Source organism: Hemitrygon akajei, chromosome 5, assembly GCF_048418815.1.
Source record: "Hemitrygon akajei chromosome 5, sHemAka1.3, whole genome shotgun sequence".
NCBI classification, from domain to species: domain Eukaryota; kingdom Metazoa; phylum Chordata; class Chondrichthyes; order Myliobatiformes; family Dasyatidae; genus Hemitrygon; species Hemitrygon akajei.
Genome location: NC_133128.1, coordinates 92,407,455 through 92,431,800, shown reverse-complemented (window position 1 = coordinate 92,431,800; position 24,346 = coordinate 92,407,455). Strand labels below are relative to the sequence as shown.

Sequence of the window (24,346 nt, the reverse complement as noted above, 5' to 3'; positions counted from 1 at the left end):
TCGCCTTAAACAAAGGAAGAAGAGAGCAAGCCCCTTCCACATGCTATTTTATAAACCCAGGATGTTTGAACCTGGACACCAGGCAGTTATCCAATGGGAAAAGCCCCTGCAGTTTCTAAACTAACCAATCACAACAGAAACAGCCTTCAATAATCAGAATAAGGCATGTCCTCCTCAGGACACCTCACTCCTCTAAAGTTGCAAACATGATGATCCAACTCTCAAATTTGTATGACTCTCACAAATTCCAAACTAAGTTATACAAAAAACACAAGAGTACAATACCCAGTACTGTAAACCCAAGTCACCTCCCAGTACCCTACAGTAGTCCACCAGCCCCAACCCGGAGTGTAATAGTTAATGAGCTGGTATTGGTATACACTGACTCTTTAGATGTGATCAACCATGTGAGAGATGTTGTCCAACTCATCAGGAACGTAGTGCAGCATTCTTCACCAATAACAGTACAAGTGTCACCTTCCTTTGTGAGCAGGTAATCCAAGGCCATCGAATCCATTCCCCGGTCAGTCTGGCCGTACCATGCTGAGGAAGGCTTATCAATCAAAACATGCTTCCTTTGTAATTGCCCTTGTAATAACCAGCATGGACAAGGTGCTCATTCAGGGCACTGGGGTGGCATAAATATAGCACCACATATCAACTGCACCCCCCGTGGAGCAACAGCTATGCCTAGGATCTGCATACCCAGTACGTGCCTTTCAGCTTCCAACTAATGCCCTGCCTCTCAACACCATTGGGCATGGTCCCAGGATACTGGTCCTGCTCACACTTGCCACCCAGCTTTCACTTGTGCCTGTACTCAATACACCTACACCCACACTCTGTCAGCCAGGAAATCACTTTAAGAGTCAGGACCTTCCAATTATACACATAGTACGTAGGGAAATACCAGCCCTTAAAACACTCACTCCACCAGGACTTTTAAGGCTCGTCCCTTAACTATTAGCATACTGTGGGATGAGGGCGGCTGGCACAGACTACCCCCTCCCAGCTCCCCCAAAACAGAAAGCTAAAACATGAGAATTTCTCCCAACACTTTATTCTGTCGCTAAGGAGATTGATATCAGTGGCATCTCTTCCGCAATGTAGTAAGGAGACTTCACACAAATGCCGCAATCTGAACTGTGGGTCCAGTGTGCAAATTGAAATACCATTGACAGGAATGTATAACAGAATCTCACACACATAGACAGAGTCTCTTAAAACATCACCTTCTTCTCCATACACTAGACCTTGTAATAATTGAATTGCTGTACTTACAGAACGACCAACAGCTGGTGCTATTAAAGACAGCATTGCCCCTTTTATTAGGGAAAACTGCCCCCGTAAGCAGGTGTCCCACCATTCCAGAAGATAATTCAACATTCTCCAGTGGGATAGCACTATCGCAGTATATTTCTGTGATAAGAGCCCACTGGCATTGAACTTTAGTGCCCTCCTCTTCTGTGCTCTATTCCACTTGGGGTTTTAAATTCTAGTCAGCAAGAGTGGGATCCTCAAGTTTAACTTGCCATTACCCGAACCCACAGTAATGCATTAGTGTCACAGCAGCATAGTGGTTAGCACAACGCTTTACAGTGCAGTCGACCTGGGTTCAATTCCCACCATTGCCTCTAAGGAGTTTGTACGTTCTCCCTGTGACCACGTGGGTTTCTTCCATATGCTCCAGCTTCCTCCCACAGTCCAAATACGTACTAGTTGGTAGGTTAATGGGTCATTGTAAATTGTCCCATGATCAGGCTAGCATTCAATAGGGGGAGTTGCTGAGTGGCTGGATCGAAGGGCCAGAAAGGCCTACTCAGTAAATAAAATATGTTCAAGGGAAGCAAGTAATGTTCTCCAGACATTTTTTATTCAATCTTTTTATTGATTTAAAAAGAGCATATATACAAGCAAGAGGAGAATTATCTCAAATATATATATATCAATAACAATACATACAGAAGGTGAAATAAACATTATCAAAATCATGCAAAGTATGAGTCTGATATAGAATGTATAAGGAAAAAGATAATTAATTCTCCTCTTATCAATTCATAAAAAGAAAAAAAAGACTTCTTGAAATTTTTATATGAAAACCCCCCACTATTCTCTACAAACAAAAACAAAAGGGTAATAAAGGACTGGGCAGTCCATCCAGAGAATAAAACCAAGAGAAGAAAGACCTTCTGATCAAATCCAAAACTTCAAAAAAAATCAATAAAAATCAATAAATCAAATCATATGAAAATATTGAATAGAAGGTCACCAGATTTCTTCAAATTTAAAGGATATATCAAATGTCTGACTTCTTATTAATGACATGTTGGGACGATAGTCTTCCTAAGGCACCCATCTCTCTATTAGATAGGCTCACACCGGTATCCCCACACCCATAACCTCAATAACTTTGCAGCCAAAGACTCCCCAGCCTTCAACTGTACCTATCTCCTAAACTCGCTAATTCCTTCCTGGAGAATTCTCTGAGCACTGCCTTCTTCAAAGTGTCCATTATAGCATCGCCCGCACACTCCTCCCCATCCCCCTCCCCTGAGAGGAAGGAGCTGCGGATCGATGCCCCCATAAGGGGTGTAGGAATGCATAATTACTGGCCTGGCCCATATTGTTTCAAACACACAAGAGAGAGGGTGATCATTTCGAGAATGAAACGGAGGGAGTCACTCTACTCCCACTCCCCTTCATTTGCATCAACCAGCCAGATATTCCCGTCTCCCAACCCCCACCAGAAGGATCATCACCTCCACCTCAACGTGACTTGCACCTTAACGGGATCAGGGTCCCAAATGGCCCTTTGAGCCCCCTCTAAATTCCATACTTTCATTACCGACAGGCTATCTGTACATTCATATCATCTAACTTCGTAGCCCTACTCTGAGCCATCAATAGTGATTCACTCTGAATAATACAGCGCTGACTGAGATCTTCCAGTTCATTCTTAAGGCTCACTATCGTTTTACTCTGATGTCTTACAATTGCTGCAAAAAGCCAAAAAGCATCAGCTGGCTATCCGTTCTCCTGGAAAAACCCAAGTAAAAAAGAATGTGAAGTCTCATTTGAACCCCAGCAAAATCTAACTGGTCTGACCAATCTACTGGCACCCTGTAACCCATCAGTAAGTTAGCGAGACTTCCAAAGCCTGCATTATTATCTGTCCACCCTGGGACTCTGCATCTCTCAATTGGAGGGTCCTCTCTTTTAAATAACCTCTTAAAGAAATACATTTCTGCTCAAAAAGACAGACCCTGCTCACAGTGCCAAATGAATCAGGTCCGGCAAGTGAGACAGGAAATGCACTGACTTCGAATAGGTATATTAATCATTCATTTACAAACTGTAAAAATTTGACCAAACTTTCATGTTCCCCAAGTTACAGACAATACAAAGATGATTATTCAACAAACACACTTAGTTAAAAGTGCATGCAGAGCATACCTTCCCAATCATCATGTTCATCCTCGCCTTAAGCAAAGGAAAAAGAGAGCAAGCCCCTTCCACATGCTATTTTATAAACCCAGGATGTTTGAACCTGGACACCAGGCAGTTATCCAATGGGAAAAGCAGCTGCAGTTTCTAAACTAACCAATCACAACGGAAACAACTTTCAACAATCAGAATAATGCACAACCCCACAGGACAAAAGAGTAGTGAATCTGTGGAAATTCATTGCTGCAGGTGACTGTGGAGGCCAGTTCATTGGGTGTACTTAAGGCAGAGTTTCACAGGTTCTTGATTGGTCAGGGTGTGAAACGTAACGGGGAGATGGCAAGAGAATGGAGTTCAGAGGGAAATTGGATCCACCATGATGAAATGGCGGAGTGCACTTGATAGGCTGAATGGCCTAATTCTGCTCCTATCCCTAATGGTCTTATGGATAAAGAGTCTATCTACTCTACCTATGCCTCTAATAATCTTGTATAATTCTTATCAGGTCTCTCCTCAGCCTCTGATACCCCCAAAGAAACAACTCAAGTTTGTCCAAACTTTCCGAGGTAATATTTTCTAATCCAGGCAGTATTCTTTCTCCAGAGCCTCCACAACTTTCCTGTAATGCAATAACTAATAATGTCTTATGGATGCCAAAATGAGACTATACCTGAGGAAGTGATATATCGAAATACAAAAGATTTCCAAACACAGGTACAAATCTTACAAACTAAAAGAACATGCTAACAACTTACGAATGAATGGTCGACTGACACAGAAACTGAAGGTTGAGGAACGAATGCTTGTTCTTCTTTGTCATCCATCTTGTCATTCCCAACAATCTTCAGTTTTTTTTAACATTTATACCGTTTTGTAACTAGTTGGCATTATTTGCATATCATGCTTTTCAGATACCTTTGCTGTGACAAAGTAATTCAAACTGATGGTCTAAACCTTCTGGGGACAGAGATCCCAAACCCCTAAAATTAATGCTATAATGGCTGGCACTTAAGGTACACAAATATCCCAACCATTGATTATCATACCTGTGACCATGTTTGATGAGCCAAGTGACATTACCCCATTGTCTTGCATTTGGTTAGTGCAGACAGAAGTTTGATGGACATTTCACTTTGCAAAGCACATCCCCTAGCAGCTAGCTCCACTCCATCACCCCCTCCCCACCCTGCTGTGAACCAGCAGCCTGTGCCCTGTACTGCTGTTTACAAAGCTGTGCTTTTAACTTCAAACTGATTCCGTGTAATTTTACACTAAGAACTAGTTCTTGTTTGTTTATCTGTTAACCTTGTCACAAACAACACAACCCCTTGGAAAGGTCAAGCTGCTGTACTAGAAAGCTGAGCTTTGCAATAAGCCCCTCAGGCCCTGGAAAGTGAACCTTCATCATATCAGTAAGCCGGACAGCACCTGTAGAAAGAGAAATAAAGTTAGTGTTTTGAGTTGATGAACCGATAAACATTCATTAGAACAGTTCTGATGAAAGATCATAGAACCTCTGTTATCTCTCCACAGATGCCTCCCGGCCTGCTGAGCATTTCTAACACTTTCTGTTTTATTTCTAGTAGATCATCCCTCAACTTAAACCTATGGATATAGGAATGCTCCTTAGTGAGACACAGCTGATTTCCCTACATCTGCATGCCAGTTGAACGTAGAACTCTGAAGGAACAATTGCCCATGCGCTCAACTTGCCTGAAAGGAGAAAGTGTTCAGAAAATAATGCCAATGCTTTATGTTGTGGTCAACCTATTGCACATCATGTTTATTGGCTAGCAACTCTTGTTCCCTTGCAGATGCAGAGCAGACAACGTCATTATCATCTCACAGTCCCATTCCTCAGGAGGAAACACAGCCCATACCTTCCTGTGAGTAAGATCGCTCAGTCACCATTTCCTGAGTTGCCCATGTGTATCCTTTGCTTACCATTGTTGTGTGAAGTGTTCAGATTGTTGTTTGAAGGCTCACAATAAATTGACATTTGAAGACACATTTAATGGAAATCAGTATAGGATCAGAATCAGGTTTAATATCACTGGCATATGTCATGAAATATGTTGTTTGGCGGCAACAGTATATTGCAATATTTAATTTTTTTAAACTGCCAATTACTCTGATATAAACTTTGCCATTCAGACTTTATCATGACTGTTGCTGAACATTTCTAACTAATGTCAGTTGTGTATACTTCGGTGGTCGTGAACTCAAGTGAACAGTTTTTAGATTGTGTCAAATACGAGAGTTTGTTTTCAAAAAGCAGAGATTTTTCTGATTTATAGTTGATGATAAATAAGCAGTAAGGCAATTCAGAACTGTTTTTCTCACTGTGGTTTCAAGCATTCAGGCTTGGAGTTGCCAGAAATGACCAGGAGTGAAAATGAAATCATTTTACTACTTCAACAAGTTAGAAATCACGGAAAATTTGAAGGTATTGAAAATCATCTTGAACATCGAAATGAAAATGGTGATTTGGAGGATGCAATTATCAACCACACTGTATGAAAGCAGTCCATTATCTGCAATAGGTGTCTGCACAGATTTTGTTCATTTTACAGTCAAAAGAAAGCAATGCAAATGAATTCCTCCATCGATAACTATTAGGAACTAATACACAGTTTGATAGTACTGTAGTAGTATTGGTGGTGTTCTAATTCGTTCTCTTTCATTTTAATACACAATTTGTTACTCATTTTGTCTCTTTTATACCTTTGTAGCTATTTCCCCAAAACTTTGTCAAAGTGGTTCTGCTGCTTAATTGGTCTTAATGTGTCCTAATTAATGGGAATATATATATAATATGGTTTGTTAAGGTGTTATAACTGGGAGTAGTGGAGATAAGCTCCCAATGGTGTGCATCTCAAATAGCCTCTGACAACCAAGTCCAGTTCTCGGCCTTCACGAGTGATTTAGCCCAGCAGAACTGTTTCTACTGACAGGAGAAGGGCAAGGGCAGGTTACTGGCATCTTAAAACTGTTTGCTTTGGGCAGATGGGGCTCGTCAACAGTGGTTGGCAGCTCATCCAGGAGAAGGAAAGCTCTGATCACAAACCTCCGCTGTCTTGCGCTATACCCACTCATGGGGAAGGCTTTGGGAGTAAACTCCCAGAAAAATCTGGAGCTGGAGTCCTTACATTGAGTTCAACATTGACTGGTAACTCCTGTGATGTCCCTGGTGCTAAACTGACATTCCTTTGGATTCATCTACTGCGTGGTGAGGGGGAGTCTGCTACATGGGCAACAGCTTGCTCTCCATATCATACTGCCCTAGCTTACGTATCACATAGACAATATCCATTCTTGACCCCAACCATGGAGCAGGGTCCAGGAGCCCGATGGCTGTAGGTCCCAGCCAGGGAGCCAGTTCATCATTGAGGGAGTGTTGATGGCTGCAGGCCACAGCTACAGAGTCTGTTCAGCACTGAGGTGTGTGAAGCTCATGGTGAAGTCAGCTGAATACTGGTTTATCCTTTGTTCTTGGCCTCGACCCTATGATCTCTTTAATCTAGCTCGGGGCTTAAATCGGCTAAACATTGGTTCATTCCCGCTCTCAGGCCAAGCCCCTGCTGCTTCAATCTAGCTGCTGGTCCACTCCAGCAAAGCCTGCCATGGCGGTACCTACATTCTTCAGAGTCCAATTTGCCGAATCCTTCAGGATACTGCAAAAGCTAGGTCATACATGCAGTTCAAAAGCACAACCCCCAAAAAGAAATTACTGACAATGGATTTCAGTGATCATAGTCCAGGAAAAGTATGTTAAATAGAATAGTTCATAATTTTTTTGCTGCCTGCAAAATGTTGCCGTGTCTCACCAGCGCCATCTCGGGACTCAGTATCAAGAGCTTAGGGTCTGCATGTTCCTGTTGGGGTGAAGGGCAGGGCTGCAAGGTTTAGTGAACACTGGTTGGCCAGAGATATGAGGCTCTGGTTAAGAAAAAGGAGTATATACTGTGCATAAGCAATTGGGAACTAGTGAATCTCTTGATGACTGCAAGAAGTGTAGGAGTTCACTTAAGAGAGAAGTTACAAGGTTAAAAGAAGGATATGAGAAGGATCTAGCATACAAGGTGAAGCAAAATCCCAAGAGATTCCAAAGATTTATTTTGAGTAAAAGGGTGGCTAGGGAGAGAATACCTTTCAAGATCATCTTGGCTGGCTGTATGTTGAACCACAGGAAACGGGTGAGATTTTTGATGAATATTCCTATTCAGTTTTACCGTGGAGAAGACGGTGTTGTCTTGGACCATATGCAACTTAGCAGGGAGAAGGTACTGGAGGCCTTAAAGAGAACAAATTCCCAGAGCCAGAACTGATGCCCTCTCAGGCCTTGTGGGAAGCTGAAGAAGAAATTGTGGAGGCCCTTACAGAGACGTTTGCCAAAGGTGAGGTTCCAGAGGACTAGAGAGTGAATTATGTGGCACCGTTGTTTAAAAGGGGGGCAAAAACAAGCCAGGAGACTACAGACCTGTGGCTAAATTGCTGGAGGGGATTCTGAGGGAAACATTTGGAGAGACAAGGTCTGACACAGGACAATCAGAATTGCTTTATCCATGAGAAGTGGATACTGTCTATACAGATTTTGACAAGGTCCTTCCTGGCAGGCTAGTCTGGAAGGTTAGATCGCACAGGATCCAGTGGTGGATAGTGGATAGGAAACAGAGGCTGATGGTCAAGGGTTCTTTCTCAAACTAGAGGCCTGTGTCTAGTGGTGTGCCATAGGGGTCGGTGCTGGGATCTACATTGTTTGTAATTTATATCAATGAGAATGCACAAAGCACATTAGGTAAGTAAGCAGATTTTCTAAAATAGCTGCTGTTGTAGATACTGAGGAACGCTATGAAAAATTCCAGGGGAATCTTGACCAGCCAAGTATGCGGGCTCAGGATTGGCAAATGGCTTTCAATCTAGATAAATGTGACATACTGCATTTTGGTTAGGACTTATACCATGAATGGTAGGGCCCTATGGAACAGAGTGACCTCGGAGTGCAGGTTCATAGTTCATCCACAGGCAGATAGGGTGGTGATGGAGGCATTTGGCACACCAGCCTGGCAACTGAGTCTCAGAGTTGGGAAATTATGAGGCAGTTATGTAAATTACTGGTGACACTACCCCGCAGAATCAAACTCAGAACCAGGTTTATTATCAATACAAATACTTTATTGTCACCAAACAATTGATACTAGAGCGTACAATCATCACAGCGATATTTGTTTCTGTGCTTCGCGCTCCCTGAAGTACAAATCAAAGTAAACATAATAAAAATTTGAATTATAAATCATAATTAGAAAATAGAAAAGGGAAAGTAAGGTAGTGCAAGTCAGGTCCGGATATTTGGAAGGTACGGCCCAGATCCGGGTCAGGATCTGTTCAGCAGTCTTATCATAGTTGGAAAGAAGCTGTTCCCAAATCTGGCCGTACGAATCTTCATACTTCCTGAACCTTCTCCCGGAGGGAGGTGAGATAAAAAGTGTGTTGGCTGGGTGGGACTTATCCTTGATTATCCTGGCAGCACTGCTCCAACAGTGTGTGGTGTAAAGTGAGTCCAAGGATGGAAGATTGGTTTGTGTGATGTGCTGGGCTAGGTTCACGATCTTCTGCAGCTTCTTCCAGTCTTGGACAGGACAACTTCCATACCAGATTGTGATGCACCCTAGAAGAATGCTTTCTACTGTGCATCTATAAAAATTAGTGAGGGTTTTAGGGGACAGACCAAATTTCTTCAGCTTTCTTAGGAAGTAAAGGCGCTGCTGGGAAATATGTTGCTAAATACGTTGTGAAATTTGTTGTTTTATGGAAGCATTATAGTACAAGGCATTAAAAATTACTATGTTACTAAAAAATAAATAAGAAGTATAAAAGAGGAATAGTGAGATGGTGTTCATGGGTTCATAGACTGCTCAGAGATCTAATGGCAAAGGGGAAGTGGCTGTTCCTGAAAGGTTGAGTGTAGGACTTTGTGTGTAGTCCTGCACCCCTCCCTGATAGTAGTAATGAAAAGAGGGCATGTCCCAGATGTTGAGGGTCCTTAATGATGGGTGCCTGCCTTCTTGAGGATGCCCTTGATAATAGGGAGGATTCTGCCCTTGCTGGAGCTGTGTGAATCTGCTCTTTCAGCCTGCATATTGAGCATTCATATCAGATAGTGATGCAACCAATCAGAATGTCCTCCACCGTATATCTGTAGAAATGTTACTCCTCAAACTCTGGTGAAGTATGGCCTTTGGCGTGCCTTCATCGTGATTGCGTCAATGTTGTTGGGCCCAGGACAGATCCTTGTTGATGCTGACACCCTGAAACTTAAAGCCGCTCACCCTTTCCACTGCTGAGTCTCGATGAGGAAGGTGTCTTTTCCCAATTTTCCCTTCCTGAAGTTCACAATCAGTTCCTTGTGTTGCTGATGTTGCAACACCACTCAAGCAGCCATTTTGTCTCGCTCCCATACACCTCCTCGTTGCCATCTGAACTTTTGCCAACAACAGTGATGTCATCAGAATCATCCGATCTCTCCCCATCACTACAATACAGGCAACAACCTAGTGAATTTCCAGTGCACTCACTGAACGCAGCTACGTTCTTAAAGCTGCAAAAAATTAGTTTGGTTTGGGGCTTTTAGTTGCTTGTTTTTTCACTATAGCATTGAGCCTTGCAGTCTTTATGTCCTGTTCCATGTGATTATTCCATGAGGTGTCAAACCTGTGGCGATTTTAAGAGTTACTGTGTCTGAGGACTGCAGATTCCCATGACTAAGATGTAGAACTGACAACGGTAATGTTTATATGTGTGACGTGTGGGCTGCCTTCAAGAGAGTGAATCCAAGGGAAGCATCTGGTCTGGACAGAGTACCTGGCCAAGTACTGAAGACCTGTGCCGACCAACTGGCTGGTGTATTCATGGGTACCTTCAACCCCTCGCTCTAGTAGTGTGTGTTACACACCTACTTCAAGCAGGTTTCAATCGTACCGGTGCCCAAGAAGAGCATGGCAACCTATCTCAATGACTATGACCCAGTGGCACTTACATCCACTGTGATGAAGTGTTTTGAGAGGCTGGTGTTGAAGCATATCAGCTCCTGTCTGAGTGGTGACTTGGATCCGCTCCAATTTGCCAACTGAAGCAACAGGTTGTTATCTTATTGGCTCTTCACACAACCCTGGAACATCTGGACAACAAAGATGCATACATCAGGATGTTTTCTATCAATTACAGCTCAGCACTTAATACCATCACCCCCTCAAAACTGATCAGTAAACTCCAAGACCTGGGCCTCAATATCCCCTTGAGCAGTTGGATCCTGGATTTCCTCACTTGTAGACCCCAGTCAGTTTAGATTGGCAAAAACATCTCCTTTACAATCTCAATCAGCACAGTCTCACCACGGGGATGTGTGCTTAGCCCCCTGCTCTACTCACTTTACACATATGACTGTGTGGCTAAGTACAGCTCCAACACCATATTTAAATTTGCTGACGACACCACTATTGTGGGCTGCATCAAAGGGGTGATAAATCAGCATACAGGAGGGAGATTGAAAACTTGGATATGTGGTAACATAACAACAACCTCTCACTCAATGTCAATAAGTCCAAGGAACTGATTGTAGGCTTCAGGAGTGGGTAACCAGAGGTCCATGAGCCAGTAATCATCGGAAGATCAGAGGTGGAGAGAGTCGGTAGCTTTAAATTCCTGGGTGTCACTATCTCAGAGGACCTGCCCTGGGCCCATCATATAAATACATGTACAATGTCCTGTGTATGTTACTAAAAAGGGCTTCTTTGGTTTGTTACGAGTAGGAATGCTTCTTTGTCTGTTAAAAGTTTCTCTCGCCATTGTTTCACTTTAGAATGGCTGATATGGTAATTGTATTCACTTGTTAATCAATGGGGAATGTTATTGTGTTTTGGGAGGCTGGGACCTTGGGGGAGGGGTTGCGCGGGCTTGAGGAGTCCGGAGGGAGACGCCGAGGAAGCAGGACGTGCGCTCGGGAGACCACCGGGGAGTCCGAAGTGGGAGTTTCGGGAGGACGACCACCTAGGAGTCGAATGGTTCGCTGGATGAGCTCCACCGATGTGCACTAAACTGACTGAACTTTGATAAGTTGGCGCCTTTTGTTTTTTCTTGTATATATATATATATATTGTACTGCCTAATACTCTTTTAATTTTAGTAAACTCTTTAAAGTGTATGTCATACCGGTATTTGTTGTGAGTTTGATACTGCCGGCGGGGGCGCGAGGCATAAACTCGATTCTCACAGCACCTGCGTGAACGGGAGGCGGGGTTGGTGTGTGGCTGGATTTCTTTTTCCCCTAGACATATACCAGCCTGTTGGGTAAGTGTTACATACAATTGTGAAGAAAGCACGACAGCGCCTTTACTTCCTTAGGAGTCTGCGGAGGTTCAGCATGTCATTCAGATTATTATTTAGATGGGGAGAAAATTCAAAAATCAGAAGTGCAAAGGGACTTGGAGGTCCTAGTGCAGGTTAACCACCAGGTTGGATGGGCAGTAAGGAAAGCGAATGCTATGTTGGCATTCATTTCAAGAGGAATAGTGTATAAGAGTAAGGAGGTGTTGATGAGGCTCTATGGGGCACTGGTAAGACCCCATTTGGAATACTGTGTGCAGTTTTGGACCCCCTATCTTAGAAAGGATGTGATGATGTTGGAGAGAGTTCAGAGAAGATTCACTAGGATGATTCCTGGAATGCAGGGACTAACATATGAGGAGCGTTTGTCGGCTCTTGGATTGTATTCATTAGAGTATAGAAGAATGAGAGGGGATCTCATAGAAACATTTCGAATGTTGAAAGGGTTGGACAGAGTAGATGTAGAAAGGCTGTTTCCCTTAGTGGGTGAGTCCAGGACAAGAGGTCACAGTCTTAGAATTAGAGGGTACCCATTTGAAATTTTTTTAGCCAGAGGGTGGTGGATTTATGGAATTCGCTGCCACATACAGCTGTGGAGGCCCAATCGTTGAGGGTGTTTAAGGAGGAGATTGATAGGTATCTAATTAGTTGGGGTATCAAGGGTTATGGGGAAAAAGCCAGAAGTTGGAACCAGATGGGAGAATAGTTTAGCTCATGGTGGAGTGGCGAAGCAGACCCGATGGGCTGAATGGCCTACTTCTGCTCCTTTGTCTTGTGATCTTGTGATGTCATTGAAAACCTTGGTACACTTCTATAGATGTGTGGTGGGAAGTGTGCTGACTGGCTGCATTACAGCCTGGTACAGAAACACCAATGCCTCTGAGTGGAAAATCCTACAAAAGGTATTGGATTTGGCCCAGTACACCATGGATAAAACCCTCCAAACCACTGAGCACATCTACATGAAGTGTTGCTGTAGAAAAGCTGCATCAATCAACAAAGATCCTCACCACCCAGGCCATGCTCTTTTCTCAGTGCTGCCATCAAGGTAGAAGGTACAGGAGCCTCAGGACCCACACCACCAGGTTCAAGAACAGTTACCACCCTCAATCATCAGGCTCTTGAGCAAAAGGGAATAACTTCACTCATTTAAGGATTGTTATATTTTTATTTCATGCTCGTTATTTATTCATATTTATTTATATCTGCATTTGCACAGTTTGTAAACAGCTGACCAGCTCCTGATGTTTATAGTTATTGTTCTATAGATTTGCTGAGTAGGCCCACAGAAGAAGGATCTCAGAGTTGTATGTGGTGACATGTATGTACTCTGATAATAAAGTTCACTTTCAACTACAATATAGAAGATACACCATAACCTCATTCTCATTGTCATCCATGCCTTTATTGTGAAATTTATTTTTCAGTACTGGAAGATCTTAGACTGAAGTGTGTATTTGGTGAAGAGGTTCAACTGCAACAAGCAGAGAAAGGTTTGTAAGTGGTAGGACGTACACCTTCTCAGGAATTGCCGTGATAGGTGGACTGACCAGCTGAAAAGCTTGAGGCAATGGATGGGTGTTCAGTTACTTTGATAGATGCTCTGATTTTGTACGCCATTCAAAGGGACAAAAAAATGTCACTGCTAGGGGACAAGGGAAAATCTGCAGATGCTGGAAATCAAAGTAAAACACACAAAATGCTGGAGGAATTCAGCAGGCCAGGCCATATCTTCGGAAAAAAGTAAACAGTCCACAATTTCATGCACAGGCCCCTCATTAGGCCTTTTAATCACTTTTTTCCAGTCCTGATGAAGGGTCTCAGCATGAAACTCTTTTCCATAGATGCTGCCCGGCCTGCTGAGTATTTTGTGTGTGTCACTACTCAGGGATCTGTTCATCCTGCCAAACCAGTCAGGATGATGCCCAACCATCTGACATCCACTCAAAAACCATCTCTTTTGCATAGCAGACTTCGGCTGGGGGATTTGGAGGGAGGCTGTTTCTGGGGACTGAGAGCTGTTACACTTGGGAGTCTACCAAACAGACAATGGTTGACCAGGGTGTCACTGCAAACTGCACAGAGCAGCTGAGCATGCCTGAAACACTTTGTGTTCCTTGGAGAAGCAAATATCAGCATTTCTCCCTAGTAATTCTGGTTGGGTGAAGTGCAATGTGTTTTTGATGAGGAGGAATGATGAGCCGAATGGATTGTGTTTGTATTGCAACATTTGTACATGGATGGCAAACCTGTGACTGCTGACTCAGAGTAAGAGTTTCCTCATGACTCCTACAGAAATAAAATTGTGTGGCTGCTGAAAATCCGAAAAACTAAACAGGTGGTAAATACTTAGCAGATCAGGCATCATCCACGGAGAAAGGGACAGTTAATATTTTAGATCAATGAAATTATCTAAAATGTAAACTCTTCCTTTCTCCACAGAAACAGAACCAGAAAGAGTTAGAAATGAAAGAAACATTAAGATGAGGAGTAAGGAGGGAAGGGTGCAGAGAATATTGAGGAAGATCTGTGATGGTGTGGTGGGCAATTGATAAGGGGAGATGTTCAGTGATTCATTATCCTCTTCCCAAATCAGTTAATAATGCTGTTAATCCTGCCAGAAAGACCCACAGACCAGAAAATTAATTTTAAAAAGAAACATGGTATTTTGGAATCTGTTCTCATGTTCAATATAACCAATTCGGATTTTCATTGAAAGGGAACTTCCACAGAAAAGTAATCACAAGAAAAGAGATTTTAACATTTAGTTTGAATATCTCACTGCTAGAGAATGAGTCTGAACTTAAAGGCCTTCTGCACAGATTGGGAAATTCTGTATGCATTTTTTACAGTATTTAAATAATAGCATCTACTAGAGTGATATTACGTAGTATTCGAGAGTGAGAGAAATAAAAATCCCACTGACAGGTGATTCAAATACTGTAAATGAGAGAGATTAACAACTGAACTGCATACAATGATGGCAAGAATATGGGAACTGAGAAGCTTTGGAAACCAGCAAAGAATGTCCAAAAATAGAAAGAGGATCTGAATAATGTACTACTACTTTATTTCAAAAGAACATAATTTTCTATCAAGACACAATAAAGCTGTGGGTTTGAAGGGAGTGTGGGTATGAGGCCTTAAGGAATTGAGAAGGAAATGAGACTGGTGTGCTTGAAAACAGCCGTGCTGAATAGGAAAGGCCATACAGAGGCCAAATCGAGGCAGTAGAGTATAGGACCCAGAGCGTATCTAAACAACTGAACATAATGTCTGGATGATGACTTAAGTGCAGGCAAATCAGAAAGGTCGGGATATCAGGGCCCGAGGCAAGGGACATGACGGTTCAGCACTCCGCTCCACAACGTTACTGGGCTCTGCGCTGAACTAAGGGTCAGTGGACAGATTCTCTTCGGGGACTTCTCTTCTGAATGCAATTTGCTTGCATTATTATTTGCATTATTTTCTTATTCTGCTCCTGACATTGGGTGTTGGACTGTCTTTTTACTGGTTCTATTGGGTTTCTTTGTTTAGTGTCTGCCTGTAAGGACACGAATCTCAAAGTCGTACAATCTATACATACTTTGATAATAAATCTACTTTAAACTTTAAAGGGAGTATGGGAAACGGAGCCCTGGTGAGTTTAAAGGGAGTGGGGAAACAGGGCCCTGGTGAGTTTAAAGGGAGTATGGGAAACGGAGCCCTGGTGAGTTTAAAGGGAGTGTTGGATACGGGGCCCTGGTGATTTTACAAGGAATGTACGAAACGGGGCCTGGTGTGTTTAAAGGGAGTGTAGGAAATGGGGCCCTGGTGAGTTTAAAGGGAGTGGGGAAACAGGGCCCTGGTGAGTTTAAAGGGAGTGTTGGATACGGGGCCCTGGTGATTTTACAAGGAATGTACGAAACGGGGCCTGGTGTGTTTAAAGGGAGTGTAGGAAATGGGGCCCTGGTGAGTTTAAAGGGAGTATGGGAAACGGGGCCTAGTGAGTTTAAAGGGAGTATGGGAAACGGGGCTTAGTGAGTTTCAAGGGAGTGTGGGAAACGGGGCCTAGTGAGTTTAAAGGGAGTGTAGGCAACGAGGCCCTGGTGAGTTTAAAGGGAGTATGGGAAATGGGACCCTGGTGAGTTTACAGGAAGTGTGGAAATTGGGGCCCTGGTGTATTTTAAGGGGTGTGAAGGAACCAGGGCCCTTGTGTGCTTAAAAGAAATGTGAGAAACATTTCATAGTGAAGTAGATGCTGAACCATCAGGTCTTCTGTAGAATCGGATGGCATTTTATTGGCGTTTTACTATAGTAGCAAAGATAAGGAAGTGGAGAATTCCCTACCTGAGTTTTCTACCTGTCTCTGTATGACACCTCCTCTTCCACTCCCTTCCACATGACTTTTTCCCTCTCTTTTTGTACTTCTTAACTGATTTAATTTTATACATATATACTTCTTTTTGTAATTTATATTTCTATTTTTCTGTATTGCAATGGAATGTGCCACAATACAACAAATTTCACGACATAACAATGAAATTAAACCTGCTTCTGATTCTAATGATCCTTCCTCTGTGCTGGATCCCTCCCTCTACATTCATCCCCTCTTACCCCTTCCACCCTTCCCATCCATGATGACACATGTCCCCTTCTCAAGCCCTTAAAGAGACATGTTTCTAAAGTACTGTTCTCCTTATTTAGGTTAAGGCATATTGGAGGCAGTTGGGAGAAGGTTGACTCAGATAATCAGAAGAGACTGAGATTGTGGAGAGTATGGTGTGATTGTTTTAAGAGGAAAGATTGAGTAGATTGGAGGATGATTGTGAGCCTCTTGATCTCTGCCAAGTCCCATTCCATTCATCCACTGAGCTAGCTGTCAGTGACATTTATTTCACCCTGTTCTTATGGAGTCTGCAGAGATCGACCTTTGCCTTGTTGCTCCAGAATGGTTCATTTCTGCATGCTACAAGGCTATCCGACTGAATGACGGAACGGGGTCAGGAATAGAACGGCACTGGCCTTTGTCTGAGCAAAGAGGAAGGGTAACAAAAATGGATGATGGTCAGGCAGTTGTGGTAAAGAGGATCAGAGTAGGACAGTAAGGAGAGGGGAGATGGAAAGGGGGGTGGGGAAGAACCCAAGACCTCACCCCAAATGTTGTTCCTGTGCATTACAATCATTCTCTGTGTGGGACTGCAGATTCAGGGTCAGGAAGAGCAGAGTTTGGATGTTACGAGCCTAAGGCACCATTATGCTGCCTTTGCTATTTAAGAATCCAATGGCTTGACTTGCGTATGTTCAGTCAATTCCCAGCTCATTCTTTTAATCTGTTGTTGAATCTCAATGTTTCAGAGCTCATCAGAGAGGTACTGTCACAGTTTCAGCTGGACACTGGAAGGACCATGTCATTAAATGTGTGTGAATTTGGTGTGTTACTGGGACTTCTGAGGAAGGTTGTCCAGGAATGCCTCTTTGAACTTGAAAATACTGAAGATGTTCAACAGCTTGCTGCAGTGATACACATGTTCTTGGAGAAAACCAACAACACTGAAAGACTGAGGCAAAAAATGGCTTCTGTTAACTTCTATCGTAAGATCAACAATTCAGAGTCTTATAAATTTCAAAATATTGATGTGTTATAATATTTACAGTATATTATGTTCTCAGTTTGCATCAAAGTTAAATATCATGACCAGAAAGTGTGAGTTATTTGGTTAGAGCCTAATTGCAGATACTCTTTAAATAGGATCTCCCTCCTTTATCTACTACGATTGTTTGTTCCAGCAGGAATCATGACAATTGTATTTCCTCTCCCTTTCAAACCACAGCAGATTCCCTTACCACATGGGCAACATATCCTTTAGGATTCTGGTTCTTAACTGCTATCTCCCTAATTTATAGAAATCCCCTATTACAACTAAATTTCTAGTAAGATCAGACCAGTATACAATATTCGAGACATGATCTTACTCAGCCCTCACAAGATTGCACCTAGAGTTCCCTACTCTGGTATTCAAATCTCTTTGCGATAAGGGCCAATATTTCATTTGTTTTCCAAATTTATTACTGTACCTAACTCATTGGGTCCTTACATAATAGCAGTTAAGAGATCAGAATGCTTGTATTCAAATACTCCAGCAGCAAAGGCATTCCTAGGTATTTGCTCAGCCTGTATTTTAACATCCAATAATTTCTAAATTATGGACACTCAGAGCTCCCTGAAATCCAACACCTTACAATTCAAAGTTCAAGGTTAAAGGTAAATTTATTATCAAAGTACATACATGTTAGTAGGCATTTACATGGTAAAAAAGAAATATTTTAAAAGAACTATACATAAACAAAGACTGACCTATACCAATGCCTCTCACCATTGAACAATATTCTGCCTTTCTATTTTTTACCAGCAATCTCTCTCCAATGAATGATATTTTTTATTGAAGTAGACCACTTTACATCTCTCATTGAATCAAATAGATCAGGCACAGGGCCCTTCCAACACACCTCAAACCAAACCCACCACAATTCCGACCTATGCTGACCATACCTATCTACGTTAATCAGAATTGCCAACAATAGGCTGCTTAAACCCCTACACCTTTCCTATCTATACCCATTCAAACATCATATAGACCTCCACCCCCTCCTATGATAGTCATTCACCACCTTCTCTAAGGAAAAAAACTTGCCCTTCAGATTTCCTTTAAATTTTTACGCTCTCATCTTAAACCTGTGTCTCCAGTTCCAGACTGCCGGATGTATCTATACAGTCTATGCCCTCTCATAATTTTATTAAGCTCTTTAAGATCACCCCTCAGCTTTCAATGTTCCAATGAGAATAAACCCGGTTTATTCAATCTCTCTATAACTACAGTCCTCCATTCCAGCCAACGCTTCTGCCCTTTCTCTATTGCTACCACCTCATTCCTGAGGTGTGGTGAGCAGAAGTGTGCACTATACTAAGCATGAGTCCATGACACTACCGTTCCTTGTAGTTATGGGCGGAGCAGTTGCCATACCATTCCGTGATGCATCTGGACAGGATACGTTCTATGGTGCATCTGTAAAAATTGGTAAAGATCAAAGGTGACGTGTCAAATTCCTGAAGAAGTGGTGCGTTGGTGCGCTTTCTTGGCCATGGCACAATGTGACTGTTTTACGTAATTCAGTGCGTTCAGATTATATAAACTCTCGTTCAAGCTATCTTTGGAAAGTAAGGTGAATTAAAGCCTCTACAATGTCAGCAGGAGAACAGGTCATACAGAGTAGAAACTGAATTTATTGTCATATACACATGTACATGTAGGCACAACTTATTTGAAATGAGATCATGGGGGACATGGTATTCACAACAAAACAAAAATTAAACATTAATTACATAATGTTATACAAGAAAAAATTTGATTAGAACAAAAAAGAACCAAAGACTATTGTGGTGCAAAGTGCCCATACTGATTAGTGACGTAGTGATTAGAGTTGTGCAGGATGGTTCAAGAACCCAGTGATTGAAAGGAATTTCTGGTGGTGTAGGACCTCCTATACTTCCTGCCCAATGATAGCATGGCCAAGATAGAGGGGACCTTTGACAGATGTCTCTTTAGGCAGCACCTCATGATGATGGAGTGGGATGATCCGGTCATTTATTGGGCTGAATCCACTATTCCCTGCAGCTTCTTACATTAAGTTGCTGTACCAGTCCAGTATGAAATCAGTCAGGATACTTTCAGCAGTGCACCTGTAAGTTTGTTAGACTGATTGGTGATTATGCAAAACCTCCTTAACCTTCTGAGAGAGTAAAGACTCCGTAGAAAAAGGATCTAGTGCTATCCCAGCGTATATGATGAATAAACTCTTCTCAGGCTTCCAGCGGGTACAGATATCAATTATAATTGAAATTTTGATGACAAACTCTTCATCCGTGATGAAGATGGCAGAGTTGTTATCAAAATGCCGGTTATAATGGATAGCTATAGCCAGTTGGGAGCCCGAGGAGAGTTAACCCTGTGGAAGCTGCTCAGAAATACATGGTAGGCAGCCTCAACAGGTGCCTGGCATGGGATTGATTTAAAAGGATGTTTAATTCAGTGAACCAATTTTGTGCCTATATATCATAACTGCTGCAAGATTTGCTTTGCATAATGGGCTTAATTGTTCTTTACTCCCTTCCATAGGACTGCAATTGTCACGGCGAGCAAAACTGTTGTTACAACTCCTTCAGAGCAGCCGTGCTGACTGTCGTTGCGGCAAGGAAGTCAGCCAGCAGCTCAGCAACGTCTGTCTTTTCATTATGAGGGACTGCCTGGCTGAAACAGAAGAAGATGCTTCTGAAGTTCCGACACTAGGTATCATGGAATGTCTGCAGAGACTGGAAAGGAACAAGCGAGCAGACATAGTGATCCTCAGGGAACTGGCAGAGCTATGGGGTGATGGAGCAGAGGAAAACTTTGAAAAAAGCATTCCATTTATTGCTCAGCTTGTTAAAGACACTTTCCCCCTTGTGGATGCAGTGGAGTTTGATGCAATTCCAGTCTGGAGAGGTGTTTATCGTTGCCACCCTCGGGTTATCAAGCGGGTTACCAGCTTCAAAGGTAATTAGTCAGCTTCTTTCAGAATCCATCTTGGCCGAGCAGGAGGCACTCAGTATTTCTTCCTGGGTCGAGCAGCTTCACTCCATCCGCTGTAACAGCCAGGATCTCTCTGTGGGCATCAGTTTTAATTCCTCTTCTCATTGCCACTCTACCATCTCTGACTATGGCCTCTACTGCCAAGCTGAGTCAAGATGGAAATTAGAGAAACAGCAGCTCATATTCCACCTTGTGTCTCCAACCTGATGGTATGAACATTGATTTCTCTAACTTCCGGCAACCACTCACATCTAGTCACCCTTTTATCCCCTTATTCCCCCAGTACCATCACTCCTTCTCTTTCACCTACTCTGCCCTCTCAATCTGCTCATCATGCATATATCCCCCCCACTTACCCTTTTCGTTAACTGTAAATGACCGGGATGAAACTATGGGCGGGTGGTTAGTAATTTTGCAAATGATACCAAGTTTGGTGGAGTTGCGGATAGTGTAGAAGACTGGCAAAGAATACTACATGATATAGACCCATTGCAGATACGGGCTGGGAAATGGCAGATGGAGTTTATCCCAGATGAATGTGAGGTGCTGCACCTCAGCAGGGCAAATGCAAGGAGACAGTACACTGTTAAGGGCAAGATCCTTATCAGTGTTGCTGAGCTGAGAAACCTTGGAGTCCAAGTTCACCGCTCCATGAAAGTGGCCACACCGGTTGATGAGATGGTTAAGAAGGCTTATGGAATGCTTGTTTTTATTAGTCGAGGCATTGCATTCAAAAGTCAAGAGGTTATGTTGCAACTTTATCATACTCTAGTTAGGCCGTATTGCATACGGTTCTGGTTGCCCCACTATAGGAAGGAGGTTGAGGCTTTGGAGAGGGCGCAGAAGAGTTTTACAAGGATGCTGCCTGGTTTAAATGGCATGTGCTATCATGAGAGGCTGCACAAACTTGGGTTGTTTTCTCTGGAGTGCTGGAGGCTGAAGGGAGATCTGTTAGAGGTTTATAAGATTATGGGAGGCATAGATAAAGTGGATAGAGAGCGTCTTTTTCCCCAGTAGAAATGTCTAATAGCAGAGGGCATACATTGAAGGTGAGAGGGTAGGTTCAAGGGCGATGTGGGAGGGGGGGGAATAAGTTTTTTACTCAGGGTGGTGGGTGCCTGGAATGCGCTTCCTAGTATGGTGGTAGAGGCAAATAGATTAGAGGCTTTTAACAGATGCTTAGATAGACACATGGATGTAAGGAAGATGCAGGGATGTGGACATTGTGTAGATAAGAGGGATTATGTTTTAGGGGGCTTTTGATTTACCTTTTAGCTGATTCAGCACAATACTGTGGGCCGAAGGGCCTACTCCTGTACTGTGTACTGTGCTCTATGTTCAGCTACTTCCCTTTATTTCATGGTCCACTGGGAGGTGACAGGTGGAAGTGGTAAACATCTGCTGCAAGTAAGTTTATCTTTGCATCTACGCAAACATGTACTTGTACATATAACAGTAACCTCACCTTTAAATATTTCATGCTGGATAAACAGAAATTTCCTTTAGTCAACTATTGGGAATGTGACAGATGTGTTGTCATTATCCAGGTGTTGTCCTGATCAACATTCCCTGTTCACTGTCTATGGCTAAACTAGGCTATTTACAACCACAGCATCTAAATAATGTTGAACCGAGCTTCTGAATTCACACCTTCTCAGTCAAAAATATCATACGTTTCCACTCTACAATACTGATGCACCATCAATAACTCTTGGAGACGGGAGGCGAACAATAGGCTTTTATTAGCAGCAAACGAGACCACGACATCCTGGAGACTGAGAGAGGAGCAGTGCCTCCAATCGCCTTTATACAGGGGTCTGTGGGAGGAGCCACAGGAGCAGTCAGCAGAGGGGCGTGTCCAGACAGGTATATGTGGTTTACCACAAATACTGATCACTTCCACCCTACCTGAACAAATCTCACATGCCTGTATTACCTCCAGACTCGGCTATTCCACGAATCTCCTCCCTCTGCCTCCTCCTTCCACCTGCCTGTCCTGTATAAACTTGAGCTCATCCATGACTCCACTTTCTGAAGTTATATTGTTGCTTCCTGCACAACTCAACTTCAAAATTCTCATCCCTGCTTTAAATCCTTTCAACCGTCATCCTTTTTTTTAATGTAAATTCATCATACCTAAAGACCTCAAATGTCTACATCCTGTGATTTCAGCCTCTTGCCATCTAATTTTCTTTGCTCCACTGTTCATTACCTGCATCTCCCAAGGCTTTAAGATCAATTTTTTTCTCTCTAAATCTCTCTATTTATTTCCTCTATTAGCATAACCTTTAAGACCTGCCTCACTGAATCCGGTTTTGACCACTTACCATGATGGCTTATGTGGTTTAGTGTTAACTGTTATTTGATGATGCTCTTGTGAAGCAGCTAAAAATGTTTTACAGTGTTAAAGATGGCATCCAAAAGCAAATCGTCTTATTGCTTCCACGTCCTTGGGCAGCCTGTGAGATAGGCATAAGTAAATGAGCAGGAATCTCACACTACAATCTAAACAGAAAGGGTCGCTATTCATCGCAAATGAGTAGACACATTATTAACTATTTTCTTGAGTGTGATTTCAGTCCATATCCATCTTTTCTAGGACTTCCATCAAGAATCATTCAGAAAGTGATTCAGCCCAAATCTCTGCTAACATTGCTGTCTGAGGAAAGAACATACTTTGAAAACCAGCAGCTGCTCGATGAAGAATATACTCAGCTATGTTTGAAAATTTTAAACATTCTTCAGCGGGTCCAGGACTATCAATCCAATAAGTTGCCAACAAAACTTAACAGGCATTTGGACAAACAGTACGTTGCAATGGAAATCAGGAAGCTACTGACCACTGAAGATTTTGGGTGGACATCCTTTGACTCAGGCATGAGGGCCAGACTTCTCTCTTTGGTTGACTTTGAGCCTCTCTCCTACAATAGGTCTTTATTTCTGAAACTTCATTACGATACCTTCCTTTCCCTAGCAGAGTATTTAAAATCTAATGACAGGCAGCGATTTCAGTTTGTTTTTGAAGAGGTTCACATGTACCAGTGCAATGGGGAGTTGTGCAGGGTGCAGAGTGTGCGGGATCCCGTGAATATTGATGGGGGAATGGAAGAGGTGTTCCAAATTTCCACCTCCAACTGTGCTTCCTTCATGATCCAGCTTCATTGCAGAGGCTATGTAGATGATCAATATTTCCAATGTAACCGACCCCTCCTGTACAAGCTGTCCAATTTATCTGGCACCTTGCAAGAAGAGGCTGAAAAAGTTGGCACAGTAATTGCCAAACAAGCTGGCACAACTTGGATACGTGAACATCCCGATGGAAGGTTGAAAGAAATTACAGAGAGGATGATGCAGAATTCCGGTGTAACTATAGAAGTGGGAAGCTGCTGCTTTCGTGTTAATTCATGGAGTGCTGAGTGTGAAATCAGAGTCTGTTACAAGGATGACATGATAATCGCAACAGCAGAACAAAATGCTGATGTTTACTGATCACCGAATTGGCATCTCACTTTCTCTGGCAGCAGAATGCTGTATTCTGAATTGGGTTTTAAAAAACCATTTTCACTGAGCTTGTGGCCCTGTGAGTGTCTGAATAGCAGGCGAATTTGTGACACTGTTAAATAAAAGAAGATATTGGTCGATTAATCAACAACAGTTACTGGTTTGCTGTAAAAGTGAACAACTTTGTAATTAGAAAAGTTTAAATTCTTAATTCTGACCTCTTATCACCCCACCTTAAACAGCCCTTCTTTCCTCAGCAAGCCATGAGTTTTCTTGGGAAAGGAAGATAGGCAGGGGAGATGATATTCATCCTGAAAACTTTAAGGACTCAACGCCATGGAGTCATAGAACACTACAGGAAACAGGACCTTCGGTCCATCTAGTCCATGCCAAAACATTCATCTGCTTAA

The 24,346-nt window shown here is 42.7% G+C and overlaps 1 protein-coding gene across 1 annotated transcript in view; it reads left to right on the top strand.

Moving 5' to 3' along the window:
- Positions 1–24,037, top strand: part of LOC140727335 (uncharacterized) — a 41,064-nt gene extending 17,027 nt beyond the window's left edge. The window contains exons 5-9 of the mRNA XM_073044603.1: positions 5,259–5,330; positions 13,254–13,319; positions 17,164–17,400; positions 19,983–20,399; positions 23,035–24,037. Of these exons, the coding sequence (XP_072900704.1) occupies positions 5,259–5,330; positions 13,254–13,319; positions 17,164–17,400; positions 19,983–20,399; positions 23,035–23,924 (1,682 nt within the window). The 3' untranslated portion in view covers positions 23,925–24,037. The remainder of the gene's footprint in view (positions 1–5,258; positions 5,331–13,253; positions 13,320–17,163; positions 17,401–19,982; positions 20,400–23,034) is intronic.
- Positions 24,038–24,346: the final 309 nt, after the last annotated feature.